The following is a 20,194-nucleotide window of genomic DNA, read 5'->3' as shown; positions in this document are numbered from 1 at the left end:
TTTTTAACTACTTTGTGAAATACGACCACACATGTTCATACAGCTCATCAGCACCGCCTGTGAGGTCTCGGATTGTTTTCTATATTTAAACACTAAAAATTAAAGTCGGGATTAATACGAGCCGTTCATGTTTATCACTCATCACATTGTGTCTTTATCTGAGACTGCAGTGCTGATGCATGTGAAAGACGAGTCGTGTCATTGACAAGTAGGTTGTTGAAATTAGTTGCAGCAACAAAGTGACATGACTGTGTAAAACATGGGTGTAGTATCCGGGTGGTGGCTCCAAACTGAACCAAAATATGGGCAAAGACGGGCTGAATGACGCCGGGTCGCTCTGTGACGACACCCACCTGTCAATCAAAGCGTCCACGCTCTTAATCCTGCATAACTTTAAGCCTTAATATAATGTGAACAGGTGAGTTGTATATAAATTCACCCTCAGTACAGTTGTCATGAACGGGGAAATTAGCTACAGAGACCAAAACTGTTTTTTGTACCAGGCTGTAAACATGTTTATTTCTGCTGTGAAGTTTTGGACATGGGGACTTATGGAGACTGACTCACTTCTGGAGCCAGCCTCAAGTGGACGTTAGAGGAACTGCAGTTTTTCATCTAATTCTCTCTCGTCTGATGATACAGTCAGATCTAAATTTGCTTTCCATTCATTTCCATGTGGAAGAGACAGAACACAAACAGTGTTCATCAGTAAACTCTTCATGAGTTTATGGTCTCGGTTCTTTTATATATAAAACAGACGGTGACACGGGCTGCGCTTCAGGACGCGGTGACCTCGTCAGACTTAATGCGTCCGTCCAGATCAAACTGTCAAACTAGGCGGCGCCGATCTGAATATGAATCCAGATCCTGTTTGTTTTTTTGCATTGACTATTGGAGCGACGTCTGGAAAACCGGTCGGATCGGTCAACACCAAGCTCCAAAGACTTAGAGCTTTAAAGTGGTCGTCCAGCTCGACACACTCCCACCCCATCACTAACTCACATTGGACATTTTCTTCATCCAGTCTGAGAGACGAGGTCTAACTGACCTCTCGTTCAGGAAGTGCTGGACGTGGCTGCAGTCAGTCCGTTAGCCGTGGCAGCTACTCTGTGTTCGTCATTTTGTGCCTCGGCGGTTGGATTCGGAGGGAAATTTGTTTTACTGCTGGATGGCACACGACAGAAAGAAGAAGGTGATGTTCCTCCAAGCCCGGACCGAGCTGAAGCTTTAACAGTTTCTGGCAGTGATGGAAGAATCACTTCCAACACAGTTATCCTCTTCAGTGAAGCCAACAGATGCTACCTGCAGCCGGTTTACAACCAATCCAGTCCACGTGCTCTTATCCTGCATAACTTTAAGCCTTAATATAATGTGAACAGGTGAGTTGTATATAAATTCACCCTCAGTACAGTTGTCATGAACGGGGAAATTAGCTACAGAGACCAAAACTGTTTTTTGTACCAGGCTGTAAACATGTTTATTTCTGCTGTGAAGTTTTGGACATGGGGACTTATGGAGACTGACTCACTTCTGGAGCCAGCCTCAAGTGGACGTTAGAGGAACTGCAGTTTGTTTTTGTGTTGGCAGTGGAGGTGTGCAGGCATCATTTATTCAGTGTCATGTAGATGTAGGTGAACTGTAGCACGTCTTTGGATTCAAACAGTGTGACCTCGTTTTTTTTGGTGCTCTGACAGAAAAAAGCAAACAGACAGAAAAAAGAGAGATCGTGTTCTGCCGAGGTCAGCGTGCGGCGCAGGAGGTCCAGGAGGTCAGGACGGATTCAGACTCTTTAAAATCACGTGCACGTGATTGATGCACCTTCTCTTCTTCCATAGCTCCTCTCATCCACTTGGTGACAGACGCAGAGAGACGAGGCTGAATTATTGGATCTGTAAATATTCTAAACAGTCCAGTCTAGACTCGCGTCTGTATGGAAAGATAACTTTTGTTTTGATTTAGTGCTATATGAATAAATTCTTTTTCTTTCCTGTGACTGCTATGGAAAAAAAAGAAGAGATCAAAAGTGAACGTGTCGTCACGACTCAGCAGTGACACCAATTAAGGTTCTGCTACAGGCAGGTAATTAGTGTCATGGGTCACACCTGTGTGTCCTCTGCTGTGAAAAGGGTTCATCACAAGACAACTGGTAGTTTCTGTCTCTCTTTAGTAATGCAACACTACATTTCCCATGAAGCTCGTTGTCTCCTGCTGCAAATATGATCGGTGCTCTTCAAGTTTTCGCTCCTGCAAAGAGTTTTTATGTCAGGGTGTCACATTTGTATCTGCAGGACAGTTCAACACACACACACACACACACACACACAGTTTAAACAGTACACTGTAGACAGAGCCGGTCTCTACTGCCACCTGGTGGTCAGTCTGTGTCATTATCTTATCAAACTTGAACTCCTTTGCATGATTAAAAACGTCCAGCTGGTTCATAAATTCCACATTTAATTTAATTTTTTCCTTTTCTTATAATGTTTTGAGGCAGACATGTCCAACGTCCAAGTTCATGTGTCCTAAAGCTTCATTTTTATAATTTATTATTTATAAGCTGCTAGGATTGTCAGATCCTGTACAGCTGACAGATTTGGTTTTGGTTGGTTTCGTTATCCTCTGAGGACATAACTGCCTGATCGGACACAAAATATTATTTTCTGAAAGATCTTGTGAAAGAAAAGACAGAGTGATACTTAAATGTTAACAGACTTTGCATTACTCATAATAAGTCGTGTTTGAAATGAACTTTTATCTGACTCCAGATGTGACAGAACTGTTTTTTTTGTTTTAGACTTGGTGACACTGTGTTATAGTTTTCAGTTTGTTCTGTGTTTCCTGTTTTATTTTGTAGTTCTAGCCTGTTTGTGTCTTGTCTAATTTTACTTCCTGCCTTGGTTTCCCGCCTTTTTTGATTCTGCACCTGCCCCTGATTAGTTTCACCTGTCCCTGATTAGTCCTGCATGTCTATTTAGTTCCTGTGTTTCCTTGTATGTGCCTTGTTTCTGTTTGTCGGTGGGTCACGTTAACGAATGCTTCAGTCTCATAGTTTCTACAAAAATAGAGGACTCTGCTCTGATGTTTACATTTATTTTCTGTGTGCATTACACTCAAATGAGAAGTAATGAAAGGAAATACAATTAAAGAACTTCCCTGAAAAGTATGTACAGTGTATCCAGTTTGAACTTCCACACTAGCCGCAGCCACAAACACATTTACAAAGTGCAAAGTAAAGTCCTCTGTTCGGGACAGGTTCAGTGCATCGTCGCTGCACAGTCCCTCCATCACCTGTAGATCCTCTTGTTGCTCAGGGCCTCCGTCAGCTTGCTGTGCATGATCTCCTTGGTTGAATATAAGGGCAGCTCCAGGGCTGAGAAACACGTATGTGACTCGGGGTAGTACTGGTCGTTGGCGAGGTGGTCCTCGACTCGTGCAGCTTTGATTTTCATCTCGATCGTTTGCATGCCGAGAATAGGCTCCCTTTCAAAACCTGTCACGAACCCTGTAGTGGAGGAAGAGGTGGTGATTATAGTTTAGTTACTTTTGACCAAGCGGGCAGTGTGACCGAGCTCTGCAGCTTCTACGGACAGCTAGGAAGAGAAAGGGCTTCTTGCTGTTCAACTAGTTGCTTGATGTTTGGCTGCAAAGTCGTCGACTCGCTAGTTTTTCATCATAAGTAATATAATCATAACAAATACACAAGTACAGCTGTCCATATTTACCACAGTGGGATTACACTCTGAAACCGGAGGCAACAAATCTCAAAAATACACATTATGAACCATCTAGATTAAAATATCTCTTGGAGATAAAACTTTGTTTTTATATGAGAAACATATATAAAAACAGGCATAATACTTACAAAGAAAAGCTTTCTTCTGAGCCTCATTTAGTTCATCAAAAACCTCCCAGAACATCTGTATGGTTGGGTGGCCAGCATGGAAGTCCCCCTCATAACTTGTGTTCTAATTACAAAAAAAGTCAAACGGACAATTATTTCTGCTATAATCACTTGTTGGATTCAAATCAAGCGCACGAGGATGCGATAAATCAGTTGCAGTTCTTATTTTGGACTGCACCTGTTTCAGCTTTGCCCAGTCATTGTAGTCTTTGCCCACCAACACTTCGTGAAGCTCGTTGGGATGAAAAAGCTTCACCAGATCTCTGTCACACAGCTGGAAAAAGCCTCGCTTGAACTCCTGAAACACACTCCTCACTGATATGTTGAAGGCGTGATTCACGTAGGCGTCCACAAACTCTTTCCTGTTTTGCGGATAAAAGTTTCAAGAAGTTACATCAGCCCCAAATGATGAAGTTAGCCTCATTTCATCTACACAACATACTTGTGGTGTACCGCAAGGATCAGTACTGGGCCTCATTCTTTCCTCTTTTACATGCTTTCCTTTGGTCACATAATTAGTAGACATAATGTCATGTTCGCCTCTATGCAGATGATACGCAAGTGTATGTTTCTGTCAATCCTACTGATAGTGGTAGTTTGTTGGTCAGAAAGGAGTTCTTTGAGGATATTAAGTGTTCGATATCTCTAATTTTACAAAGATTACAGATGTTTGTAAGCTGCTTATAGAATTAAATCGAGAGGATCGAATTAAAACAAACTTTCTTCGGGTCAGCAGCATAAAGAGTATCCCAACTTAACTGTCTCTCATTCTTTATCTAATATTTTCATATTTAACATTAGATCACATGATTATTTGTATTGTGAAGGTCTCACTTGCCCTACTTGGGATTTATATCACAAATACATATAGCTCAATAATTGCTATCCTTACTTATTTTGACTCGTCACCAGCTTTTCTGGATCTTCAGGATCAAGCTCAACCTCTGTCCCATCCCAGAGGATCTGTTGAACAGTTAGAAGAAGAAGAAAAAAACAGCGATGTAAGTGCTTGGAAATGATAATGGATTGATTGAAGAATAAACATAGTTATTGCTCATCTGTGAAACACCTACTGAGAAATCCATGCCCAGGTTTTCTGGGTGATCATCTTCTAGGACGTACTGTAGACTCCTTGAAACATGAAGGGAAAAATATTGAAGGTATTGAATATGATACACAAATTTTAACATTATATTCTGGCCAGAAAATGAAAACCAAATATGTTTCCACTTACTTTCCAACACATGGGCTGAATTCTATTAAATCCTCCAGTGACGGCTTTACACCGAGCAGCTTCTTGAACAGAGCCAGTGGGAATGGTAAGTGTATGATGCAGCCGTTGTATAAAGCCAATCCACACAGAAACCCAAAATGGAAGTACCTCTGGTCCTCCTGTGTTGCCTGGTGTCGATGACAAAGACAGTTTATATCAGAAATCGACTCTATTGCTTCAATATACGTTGAATCAAAGTTACACAATGTTGCTTTAAAATCTGAGCTGAGTGTTGACTTACTCTGGAGGGGAACCATGCCAGCGTTTCAGAGTCGTTGAACATGAACATCCCAGATTCAGGTGACACCATCTCGTGAAACACTTCGTAAAAAAAGTCTTTTTTATAGAGGTTTAGGTGGTCATCGATTTCTGGGTTTCCATCAAAATAAACCTACAAATTAAAAGAGTACAGTCACATGTAGAGGAGTAACTACACAATAATACAATACTACAGTGTGATTTCTGCCGTACCGCAAGTGGCATCCTGGATTGACCGTCATAGGCCAGTTGTTCAAAGGTATCTTCCAAAACCGATGTTCGCCTCAGGTGCAGTTCAAAGAACAGGTCTTCAGGCAGTGGGAAGTAACATTCCAAGAGTGACTCAAAGGTACTGTTGAAGACTTCAGTTACCTTGGAGTACTCAGCGTTCATGTCGAAAGCCATTTTCTTTGACTGCACATCCATCACAAACGGAAAGCTACAGAGGATAAGTGACCCAGCCTCCTTACTCTAGAATGGGGAGAAATAAAGCATACAGGTCCTTTTACATTTAACAACACATGTATATGACCCATGATGAACAGGCACACGGCTTCATGTTTTTTACCTTGCGTCTTGACTGTGAACGCCAAAGCTGCAGATCGCCACGAAGAAAGCCTCGGTCAATCATCAAATAAAAATCGCTGTCTGCCATCCTCCGAGATTCTGCAATCCTGCCGTTGGCCTTTTTAAAAAAGAAGTGTTTTATTCATTAGGTGAAAAGTTCAGCAGATTAAAGAAGCTCTGAAGTGTCAGAACTGATACTGACGTTGTACATATACTGGAGGACTTGGAGCAGGTTTCTGACTCCAGAGTTGCGAGGAACGGGCTGAAAGGACAGGATCTCTGAGAGGGCCTGCTTCCACACCTTCACGTGTTTCTTCATGGTGGACGGCGACAGTGAGGACCACCAGTCCCCTGAGGAGGACATGGACATTTGAAGACTTTAATCATAAATATGTACGGATAAGGCCGTAACATTTACTTATTAGGGAAAATATGTATAAAGATATTATGCTGCTGTTACATGTGTGGTGGGGGCAGTACCTATGACCTGGAGGCTGTCAGGGGACAAGCTCAGCACGGCAGCAGCGACTGCCTGGGCCAGCTTTGTGCTCGTCTGTTGCCGTTTGTGTCTCTGGATCGAGTGCAGGAGCTCAATGAGAAGCAGGTACATCCTCAACCCCTCCACCCCCAAAGGCTTCTTATCAGTGGAACGAAGCAAGTGCAGGACAGCAGCCTCCACCTGTCAGTTTGAAAATGATCGGAAGGGGGTCAGTCATCAACCAACAATCAGATGCAGACAGAGTGTGTTACAGCGATGAAGACAAACAAAGTGGATCAATAGAGATGACGTTAGATTCTGCCCGACTTTAAAAGATCCATGACCAGAAACGTGGTAAAACAATATATTGGGGATGCATTTGAAAGATGGAGACAGCTTAAAACCCAAAAGGGAGACCACAAAAAATCTGTATTTAAATCATTTTAAGTTGTCATCAATCATAACGTTAAAGTCAGTGTAAAGCCAATTCAGAGATTTCTTTCAAACACTTTAAATATGTTGGAAAATAGTTGCTGAAAACACGTGAAACACAGTTTTCAGTTTCAGGATTTTTGTGGGAGGTCCTTAAAGAGTGGCTCGATGACACGCTGAGGCCACCCTGAGCAGAGAGATAGAGATGAATTCATCTCAGCTCAGAGTGTTTCAAAGTTAGTCTTGTTCATTTTCTGAACTCATCTGACACGTTTCAGTCGCTTCAAAATGCTCCCACAGTCCTGGAGCTGAGAATTCATTTTTACCAGATTTAACACCTGATTTCATAAACTTGATGATATTTTTAATCATTCAAATTGGGCTGGGTGGTTAACAACACTTCCTTCTTTGATCAGACAAACTCAGAACTTATATTTATTCTTACTTTACACAGACTCCATTATTTTTAATTTTGACATGCTATTTCTAACAATAGCTTCAACAAAATGACTCATACACATCACGTATATCTCTGTTACATACCTCTGCCAACACTTTGTCCTTTTTCACTAGTTTCTTGAAAGCTTGTCGTGCGCGTGACAAGTTCAAGCCGGAGTACTTTGGCGACGTCTGGAAATGTTTCTCTTGGCTTAAAGAACACACAAAGAAAAACAGTAGTTAGGCACAGCGGCGCTTTCAGATGAGCGTATTAAGATGATGTACTGTGTTTACCTTTGCTCGAGGAAGCTGTTATTCAAATAGGATGCAGACGAAAATGCCCTGTGAACTTCCCTGTGAAGATTCAACATTTTTAGTCGAGATCCAGACGAGTTATTTCAGTCACGATGGTGACGTTAGGCCTGTTCACTGCTGCTAGTAACAGAAAGTCCCATATAATCCATGAAACACACTACAGACAATCTCTGCACGTCCTACCTTTGTTGTTGTTTTGGGTCAAAAGTTACATTCTCTCACATCCTGTGCATCTCCTTGGGGTTCAGCCCCCCCATTCTTAAAACCTAGTGACGGTGATTAAACATCGGACTTACTGCTTTATCTTTTTCCAAGACTTCGAGTCACATTCAGAGATCCATCTGTCAATCACACCTTCAAGACGACTCTGCGCTGCATTGTCAAAGATGTCAGGCGCCTCGTGGACTCCCTGTGAAATGAACACATTGAGTTGATGTTCACATGAATAAACCTCCACCCGTCTGTGCAGTACGTGTTCCTGCTGGTACCTCGTTAGACGCGCAGGTTGCAAACGAGCAGTTTCCTCCAGCAAAGACGTTCCGAACTTGAAGATGATCAGCAGTGTCTGAAACAATGATGGAATAAAAGTTTAATCTCTTTCATATAATCACTCATTGTATTTATATGATTGAATTGACTTGTAATGTTCTCACCTTGTGGCAGTTGAACAGGTAGTGGCACAGATGGATGACTCTCCTCTCCACGTCCCAGCTGGCCTCGCTCCCTACGCCCAAACGAGTAGACCTTCTTGTTGTCTGTCAACACTACCGTGTGATGTCTGAGTAGAAAATACACGACAAACACCATTTTCAATATTTGAATGTCATTAGAGACAAACAAATACCAATAAGGAGTTGTACCGTACCGTCCACACGCAATCTTGCTCACTTTTGCCCCCCAGAGCTCCGCAACGAGCCGAGGTCGTAGTTCATCGCTGAACGAGTTGTGTCCGAGCTGTCCATGCTGACCAGAGCCGAATGTGAACACCACACCAGTCTGAGGAAGCAAGCAGACAAACATCAGTTAAAGCAGTTCCATCGTAAGTGTTCTTCACTAAAAGAACAACACGAAACTGTTTTCGTGATATCAAACGCTGGTTTTTCCACCTTCATCTGTTGTCTGCACACACAAACACAAAAACAGCTTCTTCCAACTCCAAAATGATCTGATCTGTGTTAGGAATCTTTTATCCTTCGGTTACACAGGGTCACACATTGGCCTTGAGGTCATAGACAGCAACAGTACTAAATCATATCAGAGAAGACGCTCTCTCTCTCTTTGGTATGCAAGGTCACTGATTTCTGGAGGAGTTCAGGTGCCAGCCTATCTCAACGTTGCCAGGGTCGAAGAAACTGAATGAACAGACAACAGTGGCTCCAGACTAGAATGTGCTGAAGGTGAACACTAAGATGGGTAAATACATTCAGAGGCTCCTGAACACTTTCTCCCCTCCTGACCTGGTGCCATTGATTTCAGCAATTTCTCCACAACAATCTAGAACTCGTACATTTGGAAGTTCGAGGCCACGTCACCCCAGTTCTTGCATCCCTACGCTGGTCTCCTGTTCACTTCAGGATCAGTTTCACAATCTCTCCACGTTCTCACCACTAGATATATCTCAGAATTTCTCACCACTGACAGAACCACCAGACCCCTCAGATTGTCCCATGTTGGTGGTGGATCATGGATCCAAAGACTACTTACTACTACTATCATGATCTCCATGGAGCGTTTTAGTGTCTTTCAGCTCAATGTTTTGGATTCACGGCCTCACTTCCATCACTAGTGTTGACGCTCTTTGGTAAATACTCGGTGTTGTGTGCTGTATCGTCTCACCTTTGTCAAAACAGCAGTGTGTTCCTCTCCACAGGAGACGTGAACACTTTTCTTCATGTTCAGAGAACAAACAGAAGTTGGTGTGTGTCGGTCTGTAGAAAGTAAATTAAAATTCAGGTTAACATGTAACAGAAACAGTATATGTTTTCATAACTCTAAGATCCAATGACTGCTTTTTATTACCCTTCCTGTCGCCCACTCCGAGCTGCCCACAGTCATTTCTGCCCCAGCTGAAGACACTTCCAGAGACAGACAGGGCGAAGCTCTGCTCTGCCCCTGCAGCGATCTGGACCAGGGGGATCGCGGACACAGTCCGGACGTGTTGGGGTGAGCTGGCGCCGAGCTTCCTCTTCCCGAGACCCAGCTGACCTCTGGAGTCCTGACCCCACGTGTACACCTGACCATCTGTGGAGGAATCACCAGCACTGTGTTCAGCTCACAGTCCTGTGATCTGCTTTCTCAGACAACCTGAGTTCACGTTACCGTACCTTTGGTCAGGGCGACTGAGTGCTGACTCCCACAAGCGACCCGAGACACCGGTATGTCACTGAAGAACTGCCGAGGCCTGAGAGGACGAGAAGCAGATGATGGCCAAAGTGAAGATTTACTGACTGTTCTTTGTGTTTGCTCTATTTTACACTTGTTGTTTTGTCGTTGTGGGATAAATAAAGTTTAATCAAATGTACTGACCGAGGAGTGTAAGTGTGAGCGTCCACGTGGAGGACGGAGCCTCTCTCAGACAGCAGCGTGACCGTATCATCGCCACAGCTCACGGCCTGGATCTTCTCTTTAGACTTCACAAACTCTGAAAGAGGAAACTCATCATCATCATCATCATCATCATCATCATCATCATCATCATCAACATCAACATCAACATCATCAACATCATCAACATCATCATCATCGTGGAGTTGACTTGTTTTAGGTAGAAGCTGAACATGATGCTACTGTTATTGTTGCTGTGTGTGACAGTTTAAAGACTGGACGTCGTATCCGTGACGTTGCCGCTACTAGAATCTGTTCAATCTGTCCAGCCTAGATGCATTGTGGGAAATGTAGGCATTAGGCTTTAAAAAGAATAAGATGAGGACATATAAGGACAATACTTTTCTTTCTCTGACTCAACCAGTGCAAAAAAGTCTTTGGAGCTTGGTGTTGACCGATCCGACCGGTTTTCCAGACGTCGATCCAATAGTCAATGCAAAAAAACAAACAGGATCTGGATTCATATTCAGATCAGCGCTGCCTAGTTTGACAGTTTGATCTGGACGGACGCATTAAGTCTGACTTCAGTCGTCAATCACAAGGTCACCGCGTCCTGAAGCGCAGCCCGTGTCACCGTCTGTTTTATATATAAAAGAACCGAGACCATAAACCCATGAAGAGTTCTGTGTTGGCTTCACGGTTTACTGTTTGTGTTCTGTCTCTTCCACATGGAAATGAATGGAAAGCAAATTTATATCTGACTGTATCATCAGAAGAGGGAGAATTAGACGAAAAACTGCAGTTCCTCTAACGTCCACTTGAGGCTGGCTCCAGAAGTGAGTCAGTCTCCATAAGTCCCCATGTCCAAATGTCCAACTTCACAGCAGAAATAAACATGTTTACAGCCTGGTACAAAAAACAGTTTTGGTCTCTGTAGCTAATTTCCCCGTTCATGACAACTGTACTGAGGGTGAATTTATATACAACTCACCTGTTCACATTATATTAAGGCTTAAAGTTATGCAGGATTAGGAGCACGTGGACTGGATTGGTTGTAAACCGGCTGCAGGTAGCATCTGTTGGCTTCACTGAAGAGGATAACTGTGTTGGAAGTGATTCTTCCATCGCTGCCAGGAACTGTTAAAGCTTCAGCTCGGTCCGGGCTTGGAGGAACATCACCTTCTTCTTCTTCTTTCTGTCGTGTGCCATCCAGCAGTAAAACAAATTTCCCTCTGAATCCAACCGCCGAGGCACAAAATGACAAACACAGAGTAGCTGCCACGGCTAACGGACTGACTGCAGCCACGTCCAGCACTTCCTGAACGAGAGGTCAGTTAGACCTCGTCTCTCAGACTGGATGAAGAAAAAGTCCAATGTGAGTTAGTGATGGGGTGGGAGTGTGTCGAGCTGGACAAACACTTTAAAGCTTTGAGTCTTTGGAGCTTGGTGTCGACCGATCCGACCGGTTTTCCAGACGTCGATCCAATAGTCAATGCAAAAAAACAAACAGGATCTGGATTCATATTCAGATCGGCGCCGCCTAGTTTGACAGTTTGATCTGGACGGACGCATTAAGTCTGACTTCAGTCGCGTCAGTCGTCAATCAGGAGGTCACCGCGTCCTGAAGCGCAGCCCGTGTCACCGTCTGTTTTATATATAAAAGAACCGAGACCATAAACCCATGAAGAGTTCTGTGTTGGCGTCACTGTTTACTGTTTGTGTTCTGTCTCTTCCACATGGAAATGAATGGAAAGCAAATTTAGATCTGACTGTATCATCAGACGAAGGAGAATTAGACGAAAAACTGCAGTTCCTCTAACGTCCACTTGAGGCTGGCTCCAGCAGTGAGTCAGTCTCCATAAGTCCCCATGTTTCACAGCAGAAATAAACATGTTTACAGCCTGGTACAAAAAACAGTTTTGGTCTCTGTAGCTAATTTCCCCGTTCATGACAACTGTACTGAGGGTGAATTTATATACAACTCACCTGTTCACATTATATTAAGACTTAAAGTTATGCAGGATTAAGAGCGTGGACGCTTTGATTGACAGGTGAGTGTGGTTACAGGTGGCTTTGTTTGAGCAACCAGGTGTCATTTAGCTCCACCCACACTCACTTTGTTTGATTACATCCATGTTTTATACTGTCAGTGACCTCACAGTAATTATAGGCCAATTACTGGTTAATCAATAGTTGATTCCTGATTATTCACACACACACACACACACACACACACACACACACACACACACTCCAGCCTGATTATTCATTAATTCAAATAAAGTCAGTTAAACTGCGCATGCTCACTCTGCTTCCCTCGGACCCTCGTCCCGTCCTCTCTCTGGTTGGTTCGGATGATGAACGAGTTTCCGTTGGTTTTAACGAAGGCGAGCACACTGCGACCTGCCGCCAGGTCCGAGATGTCATACCCGAGGTCTGAGTAATGAACCCCGTCAGCTCCATCAGCTCCATCAGCTCCATCACCGAGCAGTGCGCCGTGTCTGAGCCGAAAGCCCCGCTGGCTGTCCTCTCCCCACGAGAACATGTTGTCACGGAGTCCACGGCACCGACAGCTGATTATAAAGAGGCGGACACGAAACTTAAACCTGCGAGGAGGAGAGAAACGAAACTAAACTCAGAGATCACAACGTTCATGTTCAGAGGCAGAGAAACGAAAGTGAAAGTGATTGATTATTGATCCACATATGACGTCATGTTCACCATTATTTCTTAAACTGAGTTTGGTGTCTCTTGTCCAATCAGATTACTTGAATAAATGTAACATGAATCTGTGTAGGAGGCCCCGCCCCCCTCATTTAAATATCACCATTAATCTATTCGCAAAGCTGTTCCAGCCTCTCAGGTCGCTTTTTTACTTTTTGACTTTTTTCTCTTTTGTTTGTTTTTGTTTTCTTCACTGTAACTCCGTGGAGTCCCGATCTCTCTAGCAATTTAGAGGGTGTGAGAATGTGTAATAATGTTCAATCATATATTGTGTGTTAAGTGTCTATTGGTGTGTGATAGAATTCATGACAAGATAAAACAGCTATGTGTGTTGTGCAACTGTAAGACACAGAGAGGTTACCTGTTGTTACCTAAGTGAGCAGAGAAACAGGAAACTTTTACCCAAGGTCCGAACAGGAAATCTCAGGATTAGAACCAGTCACGAGATGTCTTACCCAATAGGTTTCAGCCAGCCGCATCCTGCTTGAGTTGTCTTACCATGTATAGGCATGAAAGATGTATGTTCACGTCCTGCTAAGAGTGTAACACCTATTTCCTTTGTGTGATAATAAAACGGGCCTGAACTGCAGATGAGCAGAACTCAGCAGACCGGAGTAGAGGCAGACTGCGGAGTCTGTATATGCTGGGTTCTCCCTTTGCAAAGGTGAAACTGAATTGTGTCTTCTTTAAACTGAATATCTCTCTGTAGTGCACTAGGTCAGCAGAACTCGGGGGGGTTGGAAAAACCCAACACCAGGTGATACCAAATGCAAAAGACCCAGGATGAACTGGACCCAGAGAAATTATAGAAGTAACACAAACATCAAACCAACCATGAAATGGTTTATGAAGTGGGATTATTAAAGTATTTCTGATTCTGATTAAAAGGGGAACAAACATGGACTACATTGCACATTATGACTTAAACACCTGCGCACACAGACAAACTCAGTTTGTCCATTCACAGCAAGCTAAGGTGACTTCAACGACAAAGCTCAGTCCTCCTTTAAGATGGCAGAAAAACGGCCCGTTCAAGTGATAAAAACAAACTTAAATCAAATCAGTCTTCTTTAAAAATATCTTTGTTGGAAACTAAATGAAACAAACATTAATATACTATAGAAACTTCTTTTACGGGACATGTTTAATGTCAAAGTACCTTTCTTCTAAACTGGAACTTCTCCCAGTTAAAATCATAAAATCATATGTTGATATTTAAACAATCATTCCCAGACATACAGTCCCTCACCAACATGGAGAGTCAAATAAAACAATTTAAAACAAATGATGAGCTAAATAATTATTTCATGGTCCCATAGATTATTATTATTATTATTATTATTTTGTGACAAACACAAATGAAACATCAGTGTTGGAAAGCTGAGCAGTGACACCTGGTGGCCAAAAAGTGAGTAACACCTTCAGAGTCCTGCTGCCTCACTCAGAGGGGACACGTCAATGAATAAGATCTCTGCATATGAACTCATGTTATTGTTTTAATCTTATGTTCACCGTCTTTATCAAATTAACATGTTGCAACAGCTAATTAGCCAACTACCTGCCATGACTGCTGATTGGGTTAAAGAAGTAACCCTGAATTAACATAACTGACAGCAGCAGCTCGAGAGAAAAAGACTTCAGTGAAGACAACAAAGTATTCTTCTTTATTTGACTGTTGGAGATATGAACTTGTCTTTCACAGGGAGGAGACGAGACAGGATGCAACATCTTGTTCCAAACTGTTATGGATTTGAAATCCATTGGGGGGTTTCCCTCGCAAAGGTTCAAGTCCTGCCAACAACGATGGACCTCACTGGTTAACTGAACGTTCATGTGTCATGTGTTTATAATCTAATACAGTTATTTTCAAGAGATTCTGTCATAATTAGATTTCCTTGTCATCATGGTGAGTCCCCAGGAATAAAAACATCAGCTTGTCCACATCTTTGTTTTCTAGAATTTACAAAAACAGCAGAGAGAGTTGTTTTATCTAATCAAAATGAGTTTTCTGTGCACACATGTTGATTTTTGGGTAACTAAAACCAAAATGTGGCTCCAAGTGTCACTGTAGCGTCTTCCTGAGGAAGTCGACCAGGAGGTGATGAGGGAAACCAAAGTCCATCTCGATGACCACATAGCCCTGCAGCAAAGAGCGAGAGAGAGAGTTAATGTGACAGCAAACACAAACAGAGCGCCACGTGACAAAGTTTTTAAAAAAGTAAATCCAGCACTCACGTCTCGAGGAGTCACCACCGGGTTAATGATGTCGAATAAGTCAACTCCCTGTCTGTTCAACAGCCTGGTGATCACGACCTCAAGAACTGGAACACAGACAAACACGTTACCAACTCCGTCCATTACACATTTGATGTTCCAGGAGAATCCGTGATGACGTTGGGGTCAACGGGTCGATGTTTCACTTTGTTGTCTACGTACGTTTCTTGGTCTCTTACCAGAAAGGACTTTGGGAATGCCGATCTTCTCCACGGCTTCTCTTATGAACTCTATCTGCGTCTCATCAATCAGCTGGAAACAGGAGGAGGTAGAAGGTGATGGAAGTCAAACATTCAAACGTCAGCATCGTTTTAAAGAAGTGACACGGACAAAATCATTTAAAGACTTACTTTTGCATCTTTAGAATGATCTACATTGATGTAAGAATGATCGACACACTTAAATAGTCAAAGAAAGAGCAGGTTCTATTTCTCCTTCATGATCTGGGGCTTTGCACTTGCACTGCATTGTGTAGTGTCACTGTAGTTTCTTCTCCTCAACAAGAACACCTTCAGTGAAATGAAGTCAAAAAGTCTTACCCTGTGATTCTGTGAAGGCAGCACAGCTTCAGTTACAGAGATGCTGGAGAGGAAGGAAGCACAGGACAGGATGAGATCTGCTGGATACTGAAGCTTATAAAGCATGGACCGACCCAACATGACCCGACCCCCATGTGTCATGTGCCCAAGCCAGCGAACCAGCCAAATAAAATTGATTTATTGATTTGGTCTGAATACGACCTCTGTATTACAAAACTTAAACTAAATAGAAGAATTTTTTTTAAAATCTGTTTGACCATAAATACATCAAGTCTATCTGCTTTCTGTTCTACTGTGGCAACCTCAGTCACAGTCCAAAAGTCTTTTCACATCTCTCGTGGCTCAGGCGGTGGATCATGTTGACTAGTAACTGGAGGTCTTTAGTGTGACCTTCTGTCTTTGTATGGAAGTTCTCCATCGACATCAACTAGCAGCTTCCTGTTGTGAAACCAAATGTATGCCTTCTCTTTGGGTGTGTAGCTAAATTCAGTTTCCGATGGACTCAGCTCTGCAGGCAGATTATTAACAACAGAGCTCTTACTCTGAAGGTTTGCCCCGCAGGAAGAGTTTCTTGTCAGCGTAGGAAGCCGTCACGTCCACGACCACATCCTAGACATCAGAAACAAAGAAAGAAACATCACTGGCACAGATCTTTACAGTATGACAGACAATGTAGCCTCAGGCGTCCATCACCACCTGCTCAGACGACTGAACACTGTAAAGCCTGTAAAGCAGCTCTGTAATACAGTGTTAGCCAGTAGATGTCACCATCTGACTGTATCTAATGTTTGGAAACGCTGCACTGACTCACACTTAAATCATGATAAAGGCCTCGTCACAGTCTCCATCTGTTGCACTCAAACAATTTAGACCAATACTGTGATGAAGTAGTCCTCTGATTTTAAAAGAACAGTAATTAATAATGTTTGAAGATGCATTATACATTTTGAATATCGCCCTTAACATCGGTGGTGCCCACCAAGATCGTGTTTCAAATAACTTTGAAGTGGATTAAATATCATTATTAATTAAAGGACAAGCGTGTAAAACCTATGGAGCTCTATTGGCTGAATCATAATCACCTGAGGATCTGAGTGGATTTAGTTACATACACAGATATTAGACCAACCTAATTCATCTTCGAGAATCTTCTGATTTTTGTCTGAGGATCTTTGGGGCTGACCAAACCAAGATCCAGAGACTGAGAGAACCTGGCTGACAATGCAGCAGGCTCTTCCCATTTGCTCTTGGAAAGAGTTTCCTTCTGCTTGGTGTATCCAGATGTTGAGATTCTGTGCTCACCTGTTACCTTTGGTTGTTGTCACTTTCTACTTGTGCCTCACGTGTGAATATTCACTGTTTAAACAGACGCAGTAGGAGTGAACTGCCTTTTCTTTTGGTACATTTTTCTCCTGTTTTTGTTCAGTTTAGGGCGGCAATAAAATACTGGTGATTGTGATTATTAACAATTATGCCCCACACCCTAGACAGGGACGTAACTGGGTAAATATATATCTTAACCAAATAGACAGGGACGTAACTGGGTAAATATATATCTTAACCAAAACAAACACCAGCAATACGTTGATTTCTCTGGAAAAATTTAATTTCAGTTTTACTTTAAAGGTCCAGTGTGTGGTCCAATTTATGCGGACCTGTTGGCTGAATTTGGATAAAATGGGAATGTATTTGTACATTCATGTGTAATCACCTGAAAATGAGCTGCCAATACTTGGTTTGGTTTGGTCAAATGTGGCCAAACTGGACCTTTCAACCATTCATCCGTTGATTTTAACGGACTACTTAACTACTACTACTTTAACTTACTTTAACTACTTTTCATGGACTCTTTTTGACAGTATGTTCAGCTTTAATGCATTGCTCATTGGTTACATCAGATTTTAAATGAAACTCAAATATATGGAGATATATTTAAATGAAATCACAACAAACTAATGAGCTGCACTAAAACTTTTTCCACAGACAACAAAGTCCCTCTTGGGATGCCGGTACCAGGAGTGAAACAGTGGTGTGATAGTGTGGGATTGGTCAACATCTGTCTTCCAGATGGCTTCAGAAATAAGTGGCAGTGTACCGTTACAAAGGTGAGCGTTGGCGTGTCTTGACTCCCACAGTGAAGCTGTCCAGAGGCCGTTGCGAAGACACTCGTACCCCAGTCAGAGGAGGTGTTGATGAAGGGAGAATGCACGCTCCACACTCTGAGCTCCGGAGAACCTGTTTCCAGACACTGAACACAAACGCACACACAAAATAATATATCTCACCTGACAGAGGTTTATATGTTTGTATTTGGGAGATACGAGGAGGTTTAACATGTTACCTTTCTAATAAATTCAGGCATGGCACTGGTGAGATTTGTCTTGAAAAGTTCCTGAAAATCACATTCAGAAATATAAAATGAGACCCAACAAGAGATGGATATGTTACAGGCCATATCTGACGTACTTACAGTGAGCTCGGCTCCAGACATATTGAGTTGGAAACGTCCGTCTTGGTGAGCGGCTTTGATCATGGGCCCAAAGACCTGGTCTGAGGTTAAAGACAAGTTATAAAAAAAAAGTTCTTGGGTTATTTTTAAATGTTTCAGCAGCCATACAAGCAAAAATACAGAAACAAAATTTGGGATTTGGGCAATGTGCTGAGAGGATTCTTCAAAATGCGTTCACTAGCAACATTTTTAAATGATTTTTTTCTAAATATATCTGCAAAACTGTGCTACACCTTCAAAAAAAAATGTCTGAGTTTGAATCTGAAGTGGTTCTTCATGGTGATGACATTGGGGAACCTTTTTTGGTTCTGCATGGAATGTTATATCAATTGTTTTTTTAAAGAACCATTTATTATCAAGTTCTTCCCAGACTTTCGTGTAAATAGTTTTTGGAGGTTTGGCATACATACATACATAATTCAGGTTCACAAAAAAGGTGTCCAAAGTGTCCGTTTGTTGGTTTTCATTATTGCAAAGGTGGCCTTAAAGAACCAACAATCAGTACTCTAAAAAGATTATTAAACAAAAAGGTTCTTCAACACACCTAAAGTTCTGCAACTGTGACGTAAAGAACTCTTAAACAGCAAAAAAGTGTTCTAAAAAGGTCCAGAGAACTCGAAGTGCTGCCAGATTTCTGTATGGATACATTCAGGGAAAGATTGTGAGGACGGTGAATAAACTGGATAAAGGCGATATAAATCTTTCTGCACTGGCAAGGCGAGGGACAAAGGAAAGCAGGAAGTGAGATAGACATTTCGTACATGTTGCACACGCTCTACCAGTTGAGTTACCACAACGTCTCTTGACTCGAAAGCGACTGACCTGACACCCAGAAGTAGAGCATCCTGTTTTCAGTCAGCTGACTGGGGTGGAAAACAGAGTCATCGATCACAGCCACGGTGTTGTTGTATTTAGTCAGCCCCTGGGAGATTTATATATATAAAAAAAGAAAGACGAGGGATGAACGGAGAGACGACAGAATGAGCTTCTACGCCTAAAACAAAGAGATTCATATCTACAAGAACTTAAAACACGACTGGTATCCAAGTATGAGCCAGAAGGGACCTTAAAGAAGGTTTGGATGTGGCTGTATTTCCAGGTATTATTTACCTTGTGGTATGACTCTATGTAGTTAGCAGTGATGACAGGAGCAGCAGTTACACCGATATCCATTCTGATATTTCCATCAGTGAGAACATGCTCTGTGAACACACACACACACACACACACACACACACACACACACACACACACACACACACACACACACACACACACACACACACACACACACACACTAATGTTTAGAGACATCTATATAGATAACATATGAACACCTGTACTGTAATTACCAAGGAATAGCGCTTTGAAAAAGGGTTGCAAAAGGGCGGGAAGTTAAGCTCAGGAATTTTGGAAATATTCAAAATGGAAACTCCATGGGAATCGTGGGAGTTTATGGGAATTAAGTGTAATTGTGGGTATGAAACAAACTGTATCATATCCAAACATAAATCTAAACATTTAGTTTTGTCAAAGCAGACATGCAAAATAAAACAATTAAAAAAACATTTCAACAGATTTATTTGTAAGTTTATCAAGTTTGAATTATTTATTGAACAATATTATGTAGTCCATGAGCTCAAAGGTACGAATCACCTGTGCAGGTAGGGGGCGTGGCCTCAATAGCCCTGCAGTAAGCATGGTGCTATGTGCATGTGACTGAGGAAGAGCAGATATCAAGTGGACCTGCAGGAAATCTGGTTGTTAGTCAAGATGATGCTGAAATATATTTTCCCACAACTATATTTAATTCCCTGTTAAAGGACTGACCTTCAATTTGTAAATTTTAGTTTTTTCCGTTTATTTCCTTGAATTCCCATTAATTCCCATGGAGAGTTTCCAACTTTGAAATTCACAGAATTTTGAACCCTGTTTGTTAAAA

The 20,194-nt window shown here is 42.2% G+C and overlaps 2 protein-coding genes across 4 annotated transcripts in view; both read right to left on the bottom strand.

Moving 5' to 3' along the window:
- The window catches only part of herc56.1 (HECT and RLD domain containing E3 ubiquitin protein ligase 56.1), an 820,440-nt gene extending 807,568 nt beyond the window's left edge, over window positions 1–12,872 (bottom strand). Inside the window, exons 1-22 of one of the 2 annotated variants that reach the window (XM_027272343.1) lie at window positions 12,514–12,872; window positions 10,189–10,303; window positions 9,987–10,063; window positions 9,682–9,903; window positions 9,499–9,590; window positions 8,528–8,658; window positions 8,316–8,440; window positions 8,151–8,227; window positions 7,959–8,071; window positions 7,642–7,701; window positions 7,453–7,558; window positions 6,480–6,678; window positions 6,202–6,350; window positions 6,001–6,117; window positions 5,646–5,903; window positions 5,416–5,565; window positions 5,136–5,302; window positions 4,975–5,032; window positions 4,794–4,864; window positions 4,080–4,263; window positions 3,863–3,965; window positions 3,070–3,502 (exon numbers count right to left, since the gene is read on the bottom strand). In XM_027272343.1, coding sequence (XP_027128144.1) covers window positions 3,285–3,502; window positions 3,863–3,965; window positions 4,080–4,263; window positions 4,794–4,864; window positions 4,975–5,032; window positions 5,136–5,302; window positions 5,416–5,565; window positions 5,646–5,903; window positions 6,001–6,117; window positions 6,202–6,350; window positions 6,480–6,678; window positions 7,453–7,558; window positions 7,642–7,701; window positions 7,959–8,071; window positions 8,151–8,227; window positions 8,316–8,440; window positions 8,528–8,658; window positions 9,499–9,590; window positions 9,682–9,903; window positions 9,987–10,063; window positions 10,189–10,303; window positions 12,514–12,751 — 3,030 coding nt within the window. In that variant the 5' untranslated portion in view covers window positions 12,752–12,872 and the 3' untranslated portion in view covers window positions 3,070–3,284. Of the gene's footprint in view, window positions 1–3,069; window positions 3,503–3,862; window positions 3,966–4,079; window positions 4,264–4,793; window positions 4,865–4,974; window positions 5,033–5,135; window positions 5,303–5,415; window positions 5,566–5,645; window positions 5,904–6,000; window positions 6,118–6,201; window positions 6,351–6,479; window positions 6,679–7,452; window positions 7,559–7,641; window positions 7,702–7,958; window positions 8,072–8,150; window positions 8,228–8,315; window positions 8,441–8,527; window positions 8,659–9,498; window positions 9,591–9,681; window positions 9,904–9,986; window positions 10,064–10,188; window positions 10,304–12,513 lie in introns of those variants that run through there. The other variant, XM_027272344.1, reaches the window with a different exon arrangement.
- A 1,699-nt stretch (window positions 12,873–14,571) lies between these two features.
- Window positions 14,572–20,194, bottom strand: part of cetp (cholesteryl ester transfer protein, plasma) — a 21,034-nt gene continuing 15,411 nt past the window's right edge. For both annotated transcript variants that reach the window (XM_019261363.2, XM_019261364.2), the window contains exons 9-18: window positions 19,363–19,454; window positions 19,075–19,174; window positions 18,214–18,293; window positions 18,085–18,135; window positions 17,839–17,991; window positions 16,285–16,352; window positions 15,744–15,786; window positions 15,384–15,456; window positions 15,166–15,251; window positions 14,572–15,070 (exon numbers count right to left, since the gene is read on the bottom strand). In XM_019261363.2, coding sequence (XP_019116908.2) covers window positions 14,993–15,070; window positions 15,166–15,251; window positions 15,384–15,456; window positions 15,744–15,786; window positions 16,285–16,352; window positions 17,839–17,991; window positions 18,085–18,135; window positions 18,214–18,293; window positions 19,075–19,174; window positions 19,363–19,454 — 824 coding nt within the window. In that variant the 3' untranslated portion in view covers window positions 14,572–14,992. The remainder of the gene's footprint in view (window positions 15,071–15,165; window positions 15,252–15,383; window positions 15,457–15,743; window positions 15,787–16,284; window positions 16,353–17,838; window positions 17,992–18,084; window positions 18,136–18,213; window positions 18,294–19,074; window positions 19,175–19,362; window positions 19,455–20,194) is intronic.

This window comes from Larimichthys crocea, chromosome XX (genome assembly GCF_000972845.2).
Source record: "Larimichthys crocea isolate SSNF chromosome XX, L_crocea_2.0, whole genome shotgun sequence".
Lineage (NCBI taxonomy): Eukaryota > Metazoa > Chordata > Actinopteri > Sciaenidae > Larimichthys > Larimichthys crocea.
The sequence above is the reverse complement of the archived record's forward strand: the minus strand, read 5'-3'. Positions and strand labels throughout refer to the sequence as shown.